This window comes from Marmota monax, unplaced genomic scaffold (genome assembly GCF_021218885.2).
Source record: "Marmota monax isolate L192 unplaced genomic scaffold, Marmota_monax_Labrador192_F-V1.1 WCK01_AAM20220418_F8-fsc00007, whole genome shotgun sequence".
Taxonomy (NCBI): domain Eukaryota; kingdom Metazoa; phylum Chordata; class Mammalia; order Rodentia; family Sciuridae; genus Marmota; species Marmota monax.
The window spans coordinates 28,280,346-28,297,713 of NW_026692781.1; the positions used below are offsets into that span (position 1 = coordinate 28,280,346).

Genomic DNA, 17,368 nt, shown 5'->3' on the forward strand with positions numbered 1-17,368 from the left:
TAGAAGAAGGCTATGCTTTCAGTTGCTCCATGCCTAAGGATTCAAGCAGCAAGAGCACTAATTCTCAATAAGGTGGATGAAAGAAGGAATTCACTGAAACTCAATATCAAACAGGAAGAGTCTCAGAGACTCAGAAATTTGGGTGAACTGAACAAAAACATGAAAGAGTAGATTGGAGCCAATTAGCGGCAACAGAAGTGCTGGTTCACTGCAGAGGGAAAAGTAATACAAACAGAGACACACAGCAGATAAATTTGTGATTAAAAAAAATCCTGTTAGATTAGAAAAGCAGCCTGAACTTAGCTGATCCAGAGGCTCCACAGAGAACTGGTGTTTGAAAAGTTATGTTTCTCATAACTCCTGGAGAGCCAGGAGCCGTCTTGAGGAGGCTATGCCACAACTTGCTGTAGAAGCTCAAATTGTAGCAAACATTGCCATACTGTCCTAGAAAGCACCTATCTTGACCTACAGTGTACCCAGCAGATGAGTAAATGGACACAGAGAAGATTGTGCCCAAGGGTATTCAAGTCAGAAATGCAAAGGGGAGTGCAACTCACTCTCCCTTTGATTCTGGTGGCTCACAAGACCAGCTGAAGAGGATGAGGAAACTAACTGATCAGGCAGAGTGAATAGGGTCTAAACCTGGGAAGACAGTATTCTTGGGCAACAGAGTGTATGAGATCTGTGGAGAATTGACTGTCCTGCCCCAGAAATAGAATTCTAGGAAGGCTCCTGAGATACAGAATCCCAGCAGGTATAGCATCTGTCTTACCCTGGAGGTATGATGTTCTAATCTCTCCAACAAGGATTCTACCCAACAAAGTCCATAAGGACTGATCAAACCTAAGTTCCAACCACTAGAACTTCCCTCTTAGAATTTTTCAGCAGCCCCTTCCTGGGAGAGCACCTATTTGGTCTGTCAAGACAAAAATCCCAATTACAGTACTTCTCATTCTATCTTATACTGGTGGGTAGGAAAACTGAGAGTTATGTCACCAAATTCATCTTTAGGTCATTCAGTGGGTAGCTTGGTGAGCAAAACAAAAGGGATAGGGGTTAACAATCCCTAATCTTTTCCCCAACACTCACTCACTCTCTCCCAGTACATAGCCCAAGAAAAGGAAAGAAAGAAACTTGGCAGTAGAAGTGACCATCCATTTATCAACAATTTTGACCACCTCAGTGAAGACAATTTTTCATTAAGAATCATTGTTCCTAGGGCTGGGGGTGTGGCTCAAGTGGTAGCACGCTCGCTTGGCATGCACGTGGCGCTGGGTTCGATCCTCAGCACCACATAAAAAATAAAATAAAGATGTTGTGTCCACCGAAAACTAAAAAATAAATATTAAAAAAAATCATTGTTCTTATTTCTTTTCCATTTTTATTTTGGCATGTATGCGTTCTTGCTGCACTGATTTGTTTGTGGAGAATATATATGTATTTTCTCTCTCTCTCTCTCTCTCTCTCTCTATATATATATATATATATACACACACACACACACACACACACACACACAAATAAACAAACATTTACATACATGTACATATCTTCTTATTTTTAGATTTTTTTTGGTAATAGTTATTTTCCTTGTCTTTTGAGGGTTTGAGTATTTTGGTCTGTTTATTTTGATTTGGTTTGGTTTTTGCTTGCTTATTTCTTCTGTACAGCCAACTTCTCTTGTTCTCTCCTCTCTCCCTTTACTTTGTTTTTTCTATTTTTTCTCCTTCTTTATAGCTATTACTTGCCACATCTCTTCTGCATTCTCTATTCATGTTTTGAACATTCTAAACTTTCTTTTACCTTCATATCACATTATCTTTTCACTTAATGAACTGAATTTTTACCATCTTTTCTAACTATTTGGTTTATATAACTCCATATCCCACCATTCACATGATTGCAGTTTTTAGTACTGTGGAAGACACAGTAGACAACTACTAATTAACATCAGACCTAGTTCACAGCTATGTATTGTTCTTGCTGTTGGCAATTGCTGACTCCGCTGTTCCTGTTTTTGTGGTAATTAGTATTGTTGTTGTAGATGACACAGTAGGCACTGTATCCTTATTTAATGCTGTATACTGTTTGCTTTGGTTGTTGTTATTCTTCATTTCCCCCTTTTCTGTGAGGTACTGGGAATCTACAGGGACACTACAAGTTAACAAGATAGACACACTGCTGCTGAACTAAATGCAGTCAAAAGACAACTCATCTTGATCCACACACAAAATAACCAGTCAAACTTCAGCAATACTTTAATACAAAGAATAGAAGAAAGAAATAAAAATCCCAACTGACAACCAGACCCCAAGGAAGAATAGCTAGGGGGTGCTGTCAAGTCCTACCCATGGATATCCACTACTACAGCAAAAACAGACAAAATCAACACAAAGGCTGTAGAGACTACAACTACAATGGGTCTCAATCTACATGACTCTAGAACACTTTGGTAAAAAAAAAAAAAACAAAAAGCCTGTGCCCTAAAAGGTCCCACACATAAGAGTGGAAAAGAAAAACATCCCAGCAGATGAATAAAATTCAATATAGGAAACAAGAGATATGAAAACACAAGGTAACAAAATGTCTCCTAAAATTCATAATTCACCAGCAACTGACTTTAAAGATATTGAAGTAGATGAAATATCAGGTAAAGAATTCAAAATAATGATTATAAAATAATCAGTGAATTCTAACAGAACACAGAAAAACAACTGAGTGAATTAAGGAACACAGTGCAGGATATGAATTTGAAACACAATGAGGAGGTAGAGATGTTGAAAAAGAATATTGTGAAATATTCTTGACAAATATTGTGAAAAAAAGACATCATAAATCAAATAAAATGTTCACTTGAAAGGCTCCCTAAAAGAGTAGACAATGCCAAAGACTGAATCTCAGAGCTGGAAGGCAGTGGCCAGCCTTGAACAGAAAATAAGTAACCATGATCAGAATATACAAGAGTTCTGTGACAACATTAAGATTCCAAATTTAAGAATCACTATAATTGGAGAGAGTTGTAAGATAAAGGCTAATAGCATATATATATATATATATATATATATATATATATATATATATATATATATATATATATACACTCTTCAGGGAAATAATAACAGAAAATTTTCCAAACCTAGAAAACAAGAGATGGACATCCAGATAGAAGATGCATTCAGAACACCAAACAGACATGATCAAAAAAGAACCTCTCCAAAACACATTATAATTGAAATACCTGATATACAGAAGAAGGATAGAATTTTAAAAGCCTCAAGAGAAAAAATGAAGGTCACATTTAGAGGCAAGCCAATTGGAATTACTTCTGTTTTCTCTGCACAAACTCTAAAATTCAAGGGGGCTTGGAATAATGTGTTAAAAGCCCTGAAAGAAATGAACTATTAACCAAGATTGCTAAATCCAGATAATCTATCCTTCAGAATCCAAGAATAAGTAAAAACCTTCCAATGTAAACAGGAATTAAAAGAATTTACAACTACTGGGCCAGGGTTGTATTTTAGTGGCAGAGCGCTTGCCTAGCATGTGCAAGGTACTAGGTTCAATACTTAGCACCACATAAAAATAAATAAAGGCATTCTGTTCATATATAACTACAAAAAATGTTTTTTAAAAAAGAATTTACAACTACTAAGCTAGCACTATGGAAAAAAATTCAAGAAATACTTCAAACAGAACAAATAAAAACAAGTTCACAAATGAATGAATATGATTTTATGAGTTAAGCAAATGGGAAACAGGACCAAATTAAATATTAGAAAAAAATCAAAATGGTAGGAATTAATAAGAACATTTAATATAAGTATTCTCAAGTCTCTAATTATAAGGCATAGGATGGCAGAATAAATTAAAAAAACAAGACCCAACTATATGTGGTTTTCAAGAGACTCACCTTACAGACAAGATGGCCACAGGCTTAAAATTAAAGATGGAAATTGATATAATAGGCAGACTGTAAATAAGCAGGAGTAGCTACTGTCATATCTGACAAACCTGATTTCAAGTCAAAATTATTCAGAAGAGACAAAGAAGGTCACTTCATACTGGTAGAGGGAATAATTCAACAAGACAATATAACAATAGTAAATATTTATGCCCCAAACATTGGTGCACCTCATTATATGAAATAGACACTACTCAAATTAAACATTCAGATAAACCCCAGTACAATAATGCTGGCTGATTTCATCACACATCTCTCACCAATAAAGAGGTTAGCCAGATATAAACTTAGTAAAACTCTTTAGACCTAAAAAAATTATAAATCAAATGAACTTAAATGACATCTATGGAATATTTCATCCAATAATAACACTTTCTTCTTAGTTGCTCATGAAAACTTTCTCCAAACTAGACCATATTTTAGGTCACAATGAAACTTTTAGCAAAAACAAAACTGATGTAATTCCTTCATCTTATCTGCTCATAATGGAATTAAAGTAGAAATCAACACCTAAAAACCCTACAAAAACTACATAACTACATAAACATGTAGATTATAGATTGAATACACTTTTGAATGATGAATGAGTGATCAAAGAAATCAGGGGACACTATAAAGGTCTTTCTAAAAGACCTTTTTTTAGCTATGAGTGTCTACATGGGAAAATCAGAAAGATCCCAAATAAAAATATATAATGCTACATCAAAAGGCAAGTTTATTGGTTGATAAACAAAAATAAACCAATTTATTCTTGATAAACAAGAATAAACCAATTCTAAAATCAGTAAAAGGAATAAAATAATTGAGATAAAAGCCAAAATCAATGAAATTGAGAACAAATAAAACCCAATACAATGGATCAATGAAACAAAGAGTTGTTTCTTTGAAAAGAAAAACAAGATTGATAAGACCTTAGCCAAACTAACCAAAAGAAAAAGAAGATTAAAATTAATCATAAAAAAAGGAGAAATCACCACAGACAGTATAGAAATCCAGAGGATCATTAGGAACTATTTTGAAAACTTATATTCCGATAAATTGGAAAACTTAGAAAAAATATGATCTGCTAAAAAAGAGGACATAAAAAACAAACAAATAACTAGCAATGAGATAAAACAATAAAAAAAACCTTCAACAATAACAAAAAGCCTAGGCCCAGATGGATTCTCAGCTGAATTTTACCAGGCCTTTAAAGAAGATGTACTGCCAATGTTCCTCAAATTCTTTCATAAAATAGAAAGGGATGGAACACTTGTAAATTCATTCTATGAAGCCAGTATTACCGTCATACCAAAACCAGATAAGAAAACATTCAAGGAAAGATAACTATAGACTAATATCACTGATGAAACTAGATGCAAACCCTTGTTATTCAACAAGGTATTAAGAAGATTGTATGTCATGAGAGTTTTACTCAGCTTTTTTACTGCTCACACCCAAAGACCTGACAAGAACAATGAGAGAAAGAAAAAAGTTTATTTTGGGGATTATGGTTTCAGGGGTCTTCGTCTATAGATGGCTGACTCCACTGCTCCTGGCATCATACAGGAAGAGTGTGGTGGAGGAAAGTGGCTCGGACATCACACCAGGAAGCAGACAGAAAGTTTCACTACACTCATCAAGGACAAAATTTTACTCCAAAGGCATGCTCCCAGGAACCCACCTCCTTTAGCAACACCCTATCTGCCTACAGTTACCACCCAGTTAATCCCTATCAGGAGATTTTTATATTGATTAAGTTAAGACTCTCTTAACCCATTCATTTCACTTCTAAACTTTCTTGCCTTGTCTCACACATGAGCTTTTGGGGGGACACCTAATATCTACACCATAACAATGACCAAGTTTGTTTTTATCTCGGGGATGTAAGAATAGTTTAACATATACAAATTAATAAATGTAATTCGCCACAAATATAGAATCTGAAACAAGATACAGATGTCTACTCTCACCAGTCCTATTCAATATAGTACTAGAGATTCTAGTCAGAGAAATGAGGGAAGAAAAGGCAATAACAGGAATAAAACCAAAAAAAAATGGATGAAGTCACATTATCACTGTTTGCAGATAACATGATCCTATACTTAGAAGATACAAAAATCTCTACCAGAAGGCTACTAGAGCAAATAAACAAATCCAGCAAAGATGCAGGTTATAAAATCAGCATACAAAAATCAATACCTTTCTTATAAACCAATAATGAATCTAGTGAGAAAGAAATTATGAAAACAATTCCATTCACAATAGCCAAAAAACAACAACTCTAGGAATAAATCTATCCAGAGAGATGAAAGACCTCTACAAATAAAAAAGAAGAATTGAAGAAAACACAAGAAGATTTTAAGACTTTCCACATTTATGCATAGGGAGAATAATATTGTTAAAATGGCTATACTACCAAAAGCAATATACAGATTCAAAGCAATCTCCATCAAAATACCAATGATATTCTTCCCAGAACCAGAAAAAGTCCTAAAACGCCTGTGGAAAAACAAAAGACCCATAATAGCCAAAACAATTCTAAGCCAAAAAAGCAATGCTGAAAGTCAACTCACAATGGATAAAGACTTAAGAATTAGGTCAGAAACTATAAAACTCCTAGAAAAAAAACGCATATGTGCAGGCAATGACTTTCTTTATAGGACCCCTAAAGCTCAAGAAATAATGCCAAGAGTTAATAAATGGGATGACATCAAATTAAAAAGTTTTTGCACACAAAGGAAACAATTAAGATTGTGATGAGACAACCTACAGAATGGGAGGAAATCTTTGCTAACTGCTCTTCTGAAAGAAAATTAAAATCCTGAATATATAAAGAACACAAAACACTAACACAAAAATAATCCAATTAATAAATGGGCAAATGAACTAAACAGATACTTCTCAAAAGAAAAAATACAATTGGCCAACAAATATATGAAAAAAATGTTCATCATTAGCAATTAGAGAAATGCAAATCAAAACTATACTGAGATTTCATCTCACTCCAGTTAAAATGGCATCCATCAAAAGTACAAACAATAAATACTAGAGAAGATATGGAGAAAAATTAACACTTTTACACTATTGGAGAGACTGTAAATTAGTACAACCACTATGGAAATCCGTATGGAGCTTCCTCAAAAGACTAGGAATGAAACTACCATATGACCCAGCTATACCATTCCTCGGTATTTATCCTAAAGAATTAAAATCAGCATACTATAGTGACACATACATATCCATGTTTTAACAGCACAATTCACAATAGCAAAACTATGGAACTAGCCTGGGTGCCCACCAATAAGTGAATGGATAAAGAAAATGTGGCATATATACACAATGGAGTTTTATTCAGCCATAAAGAAGAATGAAGTTATATAATTTGGAGGAATATGAATGGAACTTGAGAACATTATATAAGTGAAATAAGCCAAATTCAAAGTCAAGGTTGTGTGTTTTCCTTTAGATGTAGGAGCTAAAGAAAAAAAGGAAAAGAAAGGTGGGGAGGGAAACATGAAAATTGAAAGGATATCAATAGAGTAGAAAAGGAACCCGGGGGAGGGAGGAGGAAAAGGGAGAGGAGTAATACTGGGGAATAATATTGGCCAAATCATATTGCTATATTGTGTGCATGTATGAATATTTAACAATGAATCCCACTATTATATACAACTATAACAAACCACTTTAAAATATGAAAAAAAGAAATTAAATTTAAAATTTGTTAAAGGAAGAAAGGAAAAGAGAGATGGAGTAAGAAAAGAAAGGGGCCTTAGACACCATGAACTCAACAAGCAATCATTTTATATGTGGAAAAATTGAAGCCTAGGGAGAACCAGTCTGTGCTGATAGAGACATAGCTGGGCAAGCTGGAATGGGGGTTAGGTGCTTCATGTGCCCTTAGAATCTGATATTAGAAGTTCAGAGAAGTTAGTTGGCCAGGCCCCAGAGGGTATGTACAGAGGGTTTCCAAGGCCAGGGACACCGCCTGTGCTTCTGTTAACACACATATACTTAGCGTAGTTCTAAAGGAAGTGTATTTCCCTTGGCTGTTCTATAGGAGGCAGAATAACATACTCATTTATTGTGCCCCTATGCAATAAAACCCTGAAAACTCTGGAGAGCAGGTTACATGTAAGCAAGCAGGGCCTGTGGTTGGGGTGGTGAGGATAGGCTTGCCAGACCACCCTTGTACTCCAGCTTTGGACACTAGGGTGCCATCTCATCTATCATAAGGGTAGGGGCAGATACAGGTTTTGGAAAACCTGAAGAGATGTCCTTTTTAAGAAAAATAATATAAATCTACATTTGTTTTTGCAAATTTTAAAAATATACATGCATGTGAGTATATTACCAGAATGCTTCCCAGGTCCTTGGAAGGGGACTGAAATGCAAGGGACAGTGAAGCTAAAGGTCCAGCATAGCATGTCGAACCCTTCTCTTTACCCTAAGAGGCCAAGTTCTTTTTCTCCACCAGCAACTACCAACCAAGCTTCACATTCAGCTGCCAAACACTTTGCGTCACACAGCCAAAACAAGAGCTGGGAGACAGGCCATGATTCCCAGCAGTCATCCTGGACTTTACCTCACATCACTCACTTGGGCAATAGTCACCAGGTTACCACATGCGTTAAAGGATGTAAAGATTAAAGTTCTGTGTAATTTAAACAAAGTATGACAATTCAGCCTCTTATCTGTAATTATCCTTAAAGTACTTGCGGTATTCAACTGAGGAAGAAGGGCAGAACTGGGTTAGAAATAAAAGGCAATACTCACTCTATGTATATCTATATTGTGTACTTAAAACCAGGTTTGAATACTTTGAATATTTACCTTGTATTTTTAATTCATGTTTTAATTTGCAGTTAAACTAATAATAGAAATAATTAAGATGTGATACAGGGTTGGGGTTGTGGCTCAGTAGTAGAGCACTAGCCTAGAACATGGGAGGCCCTGGGTTCGATCCTTAGCACCACATAAAAAATAAATAAAATAAAGGTATTGTGTCTAACTGCAACTAAAAAATAAATATTTTTAAAAAGATGTGATACAAATAACTTTTATCTCTCTTTTAAAAACCTCAATAAATCCAGAAATAAATACTCACTTAAAAGTACTGTGCCACAAATCTAGCACAGCCAGCATCGTGGGATTCATTGCATTCAAGTGATCCCTAATATAACTACTTGCAGCTAAAAAAGATGTTCTCCAAGGTTTTGGCAGAATTTCCATCCTGAAAACAAAGAGAAAATATTTAATTACTTATTTTTAATAATCAAGAGAAAGTATTGGGCTAGAGTATAGCTCAGTGATAGAGTGATTGCCTAATATTCATAAGACCCTGAGTTCAATCCCCAACACAGCAAAAAAGAAAAGGAAGAAAGAAAAGAAAAGAAAAAGAAAGGAAGAAAGGAAGAAAGAAAGAAAAGAAGTATGTTTACAATAAATGCAAATTTTTAGCAATAATTATTTGCTTTTAATAAAAATGTCACCTAATAAATAATACAATATTCAACTATTTTTAAAAATATATACAGGATATACTCTATATGGCTTAGTATAATTTCATTATAATAATGATTATCCAACTAAATTTTAATCTTTAGCACATAAATTAATTTTTGTCTGTAAATACTTGATCTGATTGAGTCTACAAAATAACTTACAATGATATCTTTGTAGCCAGATATCTTTCATATGTGAAAAAACTCTGTTAATTTTAGGGTATACAACATTTAGATTTTGCCTTTATTTTTAAAATATTTTAAGGACACAGTCCAACTTGCCTGTGGAAATTCCCTTGAACATTATCATCTGTTAATGTGTAAAGAACATTTTCAAATCACAGATATCCTTTAGCATTCTTAACTGAAGACCCATTTGTTCTGTAACTTCAATGATTTAAATAATCATCCTTTAAATATTAAATATATGCCATCTTTATCTTTCAGAATACAGATGGTTCCCAACTTACAACAGTTGGACTTAGGATTTTTCAGCTTTATGATGGTGCAAAAGCAACACACATTCGGTAGAAAATGGACTTTGAATTTTGAATTTTTCCAGGATTGGCAATATGCCGGCAGTGATAATAGTTCTCATGATATTGGGCAGTAGCAGGGCACTGCAGCTTACAGCTAGCCATGCAATGAGGAAGGTAAACTGTGGAACACAGCAGACTATGTTGGTAAGCTATGATGTTCAATAGGTAGGCATATTAAATGTGTTTTCATCTTACAGTATTTTCAAGCCTCTGTATATTTCAATATCCATTTTTTACTATAATGTTTTATTCTCACGGATTTTAAACAGTTTGTCCTGTTTTGCTCCATAGTAAGATTAATTTAGCTTTTCAGGTGTGATTGCAATACCTCCTATATAATTATGAAGGATAATTCTTGTCTTTCCCCAGGAGAACAGATGTTCTCCACAGAAAATAAGTGGCTACTTGATGTTTTCTTCTTTTTTTTCCTTTTTCTTTTCTTTCTTTTTTTGGGGGAACATTTTTAATTAAAAAAAAAAGAAAGTAAAACTGAATTGTTTCTTAATTATATAAGTCCCATTCTTCAAACTATTTAAGAGATTTATTCCTAAATGTCAATTAGTTTTAAGGGAAAATATACAGCAAGTGAATTTTCCCATTATATGGTCTATAATTTAATCCATGTACTAAATTAAGACATAATATATATGTATATTTTCTTTTTTTAATTTTTTGAGTTTTTAATTGATTTTTTATAAAAATAAATGACAGTGGAATGCATTACAATTATTATTACACATATACAGCACAATTTTTTATATCTCTGGTTGTATACAAAGTATGTTGACACCAATTCATGTCTTCATACATGTACTTTGGATAATGATGTCCATCACATTCCACCATCCTTGCTAATCCTTGCCCCCTCCCTTTCCTTCCCACTCCCCTGCCCTATCTAGACTTCATCTATTCCTCCCATGCTCCCCCTCCCTACCCCACTATGAGTCAGCCTCCTTATATCAGAGAAAACATTTGGCATTTGTTTTGGGGGGATTGGCTAACTTCACTTAGCATTATCTTCTCCAATGCCATCATTTACCTGCAAATGCCATGATTTTATTCTCTTTTAATGCTGAGTAATATTCCATTGTGTATATATGCCACATTTTTTTTTATCCATTCATCCACTGAAGAGCATCTAGATTGGCTCCACAGTTTAGCTATTGTGAATTGTGCTGCTATAAACATTGATGTGGCTGTGCCCCAGTAATATGCTGTTTTTAAGTCTTTTGGGTATAGTCTGAGGAGAGGGATAGCTGGGTCAAATGGTGGTTCCATTCCCAGATTTCCAAGGAATCTCCATACTGCTTTCCATATTTATGCATATTTTCTACAGGTTCCCAAATGTGTTTTTATGAAAGTTATCATCAAGCTTTGATACCCCACCACATCTGAAGCCTTTCACTACTTGCTATGGAGACACAAAGACATTTCAGTTTCTCTCCACCATCTAAGTGTACATCTGTCCCTGTGATTAATCATCTGTCCATCTATTCATCAATTTGTAAATGTAACATACTATAGTTTAAATACATCAATAAAGATCATAATAAAAATTAGTTGAATATATGAAATATATACATACACATATGTAATTATCTAATGCATATGTTTAGATATAAATTATAAACATGTGTATGAGAAAACATGGCATGTAAATATATTATATAAACATAAACAGTCACATAAAATCAATATTCTTAGAGAAACTCGACCACTTACTCAGCACGATGGGGTGGAAGTTCAATTGTCTTTTTATCATCTTCTTTTTCTCTAGGGTCTTTTAAAACAAAATCAACTAAAAGAAAATTGTAAAGTTTTTATAAATAACCTTATATTAATTATGCATTTACAAAACTAATTACAAGCAATTATAAAACTAATTCTATTAAAATTAATCAATTAAATTAAAGTTTTTAATAATAAACAATCTTTGTACTTATGAAGAAAATTTTTATAACTTATGATTACAATCAGATTTGCATCTTTGAGAATATCTGTTCTCTTTCTTAACAATGTGTCCCTGTTCTTTCATTTGAAAATGATAATTGTTTTTAATATTACATTGTCCTTTATAGCTTTTTCACCAAAAGTATTCTTATTGAATTGAAGCTCATCAAAACAGAGTAGTTTTCTTTCACTGTAGAAAGGAACATATCAACTTTTTAAAATTTATCTTTTTAGTTTATTTTATTTATACATGGTACTGAGAATCAAACCCAGTGCCTCACACATGCTAGGCAAGCACTCTACCACTGAGCCACAACTTGTTCTTTTGTTCAGTTCAAACTTGTTGTCTTTTAAGTAGCATAAGCGCGTAAAACTATCTTATTATAAAATCAGTCAAATAAGCTTAAAATCAGTCAAATAAGCTACTTCTGCTTTTGTTTTCAGTGGTCTTTAAATCACAAATACCAATTCTCTTGCCTGTCTTTCTAGAATCTATTTATAAAATGCAAATATGCCATTACCACCTTGCTTAAAATTCTTCAGAGCCTGTTCATGACCTTCAGTTGCTTTAAAAAGAAATATAAGACCTTCAGATAGTGTCCCCTTCCCAAAACACATGCTATACTTTGGTCACCAAAACTGCCATAGCTTGTACCATTTCCTAAGACAAACATGTTCTCGAGAACACACCCCTTATCCTTCAAGATTCAGTTCAGGGGCCTCCAGAGTCCTTTCTAACAAGCTGGGGTAATATCTTCTCCCTTACGTCCTCTGTCTGAATTCTTATTGCACTTACTACTGTGCTTTATAGTTCAGTGATTTGTTCATCTCCCTCATTATACTATTTGGCTCTTTATATTACCAAGATATTCAACCCCTCATTATACTATTTGGCTCTTTATATTACCAAGATACTCAACAAAAATCAAATGCAATGAATGATCTGGGACCACTTTTGAGAAGTGTTCAGGGAAGTGTTCCCAGGTCACCCCAAAGTGTTGTGATGTCTCCAACTTTGAACAGAGCATCAGTTATACCAGTTTTATTACTGAAACCAACTGGGGAACCTTTTTTAGAAGTATGGATTCCAAGGTCCCATCTCCAAGCATTTTAATTCAGGTTGGACCAGAAATGTGTACTTCAAAAATGACTCTTAAGATGTTCAGACTTAGGGTTAATCTATTGGTGTATACCATGAGTCAATGATTCTTTTTTATGTAAAGGACCAGACTATAAATATTTCCAACTCTGTGGGCCTCAAGGTCTCTGTTACAACTACTCAACTACTCAACTCTGCTCTCATAGCTCAAAAGCAAACACAATGTGAAAATAAATGGCTTCTGCGCGGTCACGCTGAGCCAGCGCCCGGGCCTGGGAACGGGCCCAGCCGCCTCCGCCTGCCTCTCCTCGACCATGGATCCCCGCAAAGTGAGCGAGCTTAGGGCCTTCGTGAAAATGTGTAAGCAGGGTCCGAGCGTCCTGCACACCAAGGAGATGCGCTTCCTGAGAGAGTGGGTGGAGAGCATGGGGGGTAAAGTACCACCTGCTACTCATAAACCTAAATCAGAAGAAAATACCAAGGAAGAAAAAACAGATAGCAAGAAGTCGGAAGAAAACATTAAGAGAGATGAGCCACCAAGTGAGGAAAGTGATCTAGAAATTGATAATGAAGGTGTAATTGAACCAGACACTGATGCTCCTCAAGAAATGGGAGATGAAAATGCGGAGATAACCGAGGAGATGATGGATCAAGCAAACGAAAAGAAAGGGGCTGCCATTGAAGCCCTGAATGATGGTGAACTACAGAAAGCCATTGACTTGTTCACAGATGCTATCAAGCTAAATCCTCGCTTGGCCATTCTGTATGCCAAGAGAGCCAGTGTCTTCATCAAATTACAGAAGCCAAATGCTGCCATTCGAGACTGTGACAGAGCCATTGAAATAAATCCTGATTCAGCTCAGCCTTACAAGTGGCGAGGGTACGCCCACAGACTTTTGGGCCACTGGGAAGAAGCAGCCCATGATGAGCGAAAACGTGAAGAGCCAGAGATCAAAGAAAGAACAGAAAGAGTTAAGAAGGCTCGAGAAGAACATGAGAGAGCCCAGAGGGAGGAAGAAGCCAGACAACAAGCAGGAGCTCAGTTTGGTTCTTTTCCAGGTGGCTTTCCTGGAGGAATGCCTGGAATGGGAGGGGGCATGCCTGGAATGGCAGGAATGCTTGGGCTCAATGAAATTCTTAGTGATCCGGAGGTTCTTGCAGCCATGCAGGATCCAGAAGTTATGGTGGCCTTCCAGGATGTGGCCCAGAACCCAGCAAATATGTCAAAATATCAAAGCAACCCAAAGGTTATGAATCTCATCAGTAAATTGTCAGCCAAATTTGGAGGTCAAGCGTAATGCCCACCTGACAAAACCCCTTACTGAAGGAAAAGCAACCTAGATCACTTAATGGCTGTCGCAATAATACAAACCACTGTACCTCTGACCTCATCAGGAGAGCTGGGGTGCTTTGAAGATAATCCCTACCCCTCTGCAGCAAATCCAGTTGAAGCATTTTACAATGGTTTGCCATTAGGGTGTTCATTCAGATAATGTTTTCCTACTAGGAATTACAAACTTAAAACACTTTTTAAACCTTAAAAATATTTAAAACTCAAGGGGGTGTTATTTCCTACATTTTTATTTACTAATCATTTTGGATTTTTTCTTTGATATTGGGCAAGGCAGATACTAAGTATGGAAAATACATAGCTGTAACATGAGTGAAATAAAGACTTACTAGTGGGAAGTAAATAAATCTCATTTACATAGATAAAAGTTTCAGTTGAATATATGGTTACTGAGACTGAGGCATTTCGATTTGTCATTTAAAAATATTTTTTAAATGATTAATTTCAATAAAACTATTGGGACCACCAGTATTTCACTCTAACCTGGGTAGGGACTGGAAGTATTTGGTAAGGCAGCAGCAGTCTTACTATTTTATATGACATGTGCCCTTATGCAGGTTGCATTTAAATCTTACACTGTGTTGAAGAGGTGATTTTTTTTTTTTTTTTTTGGTTATGCTGCAATGGAGTTGGATTACTTAGCTCTGTTTTTGTTCAATATATCAAATAAATGTTTCATATTATTTCCACCGTGGGGAAATAAGGGAGTAGTTTTCTTTTTATATTCTATGTTTAAAATTTACCTTTCCTCATCAGAAAATGACCAACTATGTCTGCTTTCTGCTTCTTGTATTTCCCTCCTTCTTGAACTAAAGATAATCTTTTCTCACTAGTATCATCACTGCTATCATACCATAATTGTGCAAAGCATATATAATGCTGGGGTTAATTTAATATGTAATACATATCCTAGCTGTGGAATAATACCCATAAGAGCTGTAGTTCTTTCTTAGCCATGAAATTGCTTATTTAAATGTTATTAGACTTCCACTCTGGCAAAATCTTGTGATGTCAAAAAACATTGGAAGGAAGGATTCCTTTTAGTGTTTGGTGTTCTACTTAGGAAGTACCTATTGATCTTTGTATTTTGAAAAGTATATGGTTTGAGTTATTGGTAACCATACAAGGAATTAACTGCTTGATCTAACATGAATTATAAAATAGATGAGAGACTGGTTATTCATTATGGAGTTCTTGGCACCATGAAGATTCATTATTGTATTCAGCTCTTCCTTAAATACTGCAACCATATCCCCACCTCTTTTTCCCTTTTGTCCCTGCAAAGATAAAGGAAATGATAAATTCCTTGGAATACATTTATAAAGTAGTACATTTCTAATATATTTATACAGGTTCTAACCCTTTACATGAGTAAACAGAACTGCATCTGTTACAAAAATGAGAAAAAGCCGTATGCTAATAGAGCATGCTTTTAATACCCTTGGAAAAAAACACCATTTATACTTGGATTTGGGCTTGCCGGTGTTCTTTTTTGTTGTTGTTGTTCATGTATGTTCTCAAAAATCTCATGTGTGCTGTGCTTAATTCAAGAAGAACAGTTTCTTCTTGGATTCCTGATTTGATTGACTTAATTATACATGACCTAACTATACTCAAATATTACGAATATAAATGGGTAAAAGTAAATTACTCTTCTAAAAATGTGTCCTGTGCTTTTAGACTTTAAGTTCCACAAATACAACAGATAGTCTTCATTTTCTTAGAGACCCAGTATCATTTCTAAAAACGAGAAATGTTCCTTTTTTCTGCTAATGATGCTGTAAGAAGGAAAAGAAAGTTTTCTGCTTAAAAATATATAGTTATTGGATATTTCTAGCAATAAAATATGGTTTCAAACTGGAAAAAAAAGAAAATAAATGAATGTGGCTGTGTTTTAATAAAACTTGATTTATAAATACAGGCAATGGCCAGACATGGCCTCTGGGCCCTTGCTTTCCAATTTTTGGTCCATAGCAATAATGTAATCATGTAAATTTATGACATCATTAATATTAATGTTCATTATTAATGTTTAAATTTTTAGGTTATTATTCATATATGTATGTCTATCTCTTACACATATATCAAGAGATCCTTGAAGGAAGGAACCATTTTGAAGAGAGAGACTATCTCCTTAGGTGTCCAATGCCTTGCATAAATTAGATACTCAATAAATATTTTGAGGGATTGAAATTAAGGTTTTATAATTTTCTTCAGTGATATCCTTTATTGAGAGTATGCATTACTACAAACAGAAAGACTAATTTTTAAAATTGCTTGTTGGAATTCATTATAAAAGTTGCCAAAGATTTTATGTAACAACAATATAGGAAACAACATATTTAATATAGTAAATAATTTCAATTATAAGTGTTAAACTTCAATTAAAAATTATCTTTAATGTAATACATATTCAAATTAGAAAGCAAAGAGTAATCCCAATTTACCTATGGATTTCTTTACACTAAGAAGATAATCTTCTCTCATTTCATCGGATAATGCTGTTATACTGTCAGTGAGAACTTTCAGATGTTGTGGGACTAAATTCAATACATGTTCTAACCAAGAATCTTCCATTGGTGCTACGTGGTCCGTATCAATTCCATGGTGAATATAATAGTAATATCTCTACAAAGAGGACAGAGGGAAAACACAGGTGGTATTATAAAAAAAGAACAATGTTTGTCAAAATGCAAAACCATTGAGAAAAATTCAAGTTTTAGAAGAACTAAGTTTTTATAAATTATAAAGAAGTATTTTGTGTAATTCATGGAAGCATTATTTGAGTTCTCTTAAATTCAAAATACATGTGCTATTTCATGAAAATTAAAGCTCTTATTTTAATTCACAAATATACTATTAATCATCACATTATATTACCAAATATATGATGCACTTAAAGTCTATGCTAAATTAGAGTTTAGTGCTTCATAAATGTTTTAAAATGTTAAATTTTGTCCTGTTATTATTGATAATCAAAAG

At 34.4% G+C, this 17,368-nt stretch overlaps 2 protein-coding genes across 3 annotated transcripts in view; one reads left to right on the forward strand and one right to left on the reverse strand.

Moving 5' to 3' along the window:
- Window positions 1-17,368, reverse strand: part of Dnah7 (dynein axonemal heavy chain 7) — a 345,957-nt gene that overhangs the window by 300,170 nt on the left and 28,419 nt on the right. For both annotated transcript variants that reach the window (XM_046447272.2, XM_046447271.2), the window contains exons 7-9: window positions 16,834-17,014; window positions 11,709-11,784; window positions 9,051-9,176 (exon numbers count right to left, since the gene is read on the reverse strand). In XM_046447272.2, the coding sequence (XP_046303228.1) occupies window positions 9,051-9,176; window positions 11,709-11,784; window positions 16,834-17,014 (383 nt within the window). The remainder of the gene's footprint in view (window positions 1-9,050; window positions 9,177-11,708; window positions 11,785-16,833; window positions 17,015-17,368) is intronic.
- Window positions 13,280-16,201, forward strand: LOC124094502 (hsc70-interacting protein-like). Its single transcript, XM_046447276.2, has one exon. The coding sequence runs from the start codon at window positions 13,350-13,352 to the stop codon at window positions 14,331-14,333; it is 984 nt and encodes a 327-aa protein (XP_046303232.1). The 5' UTR covers window positions 13,280-13,349; the 3' UTR covers window positions 14,334-16,201.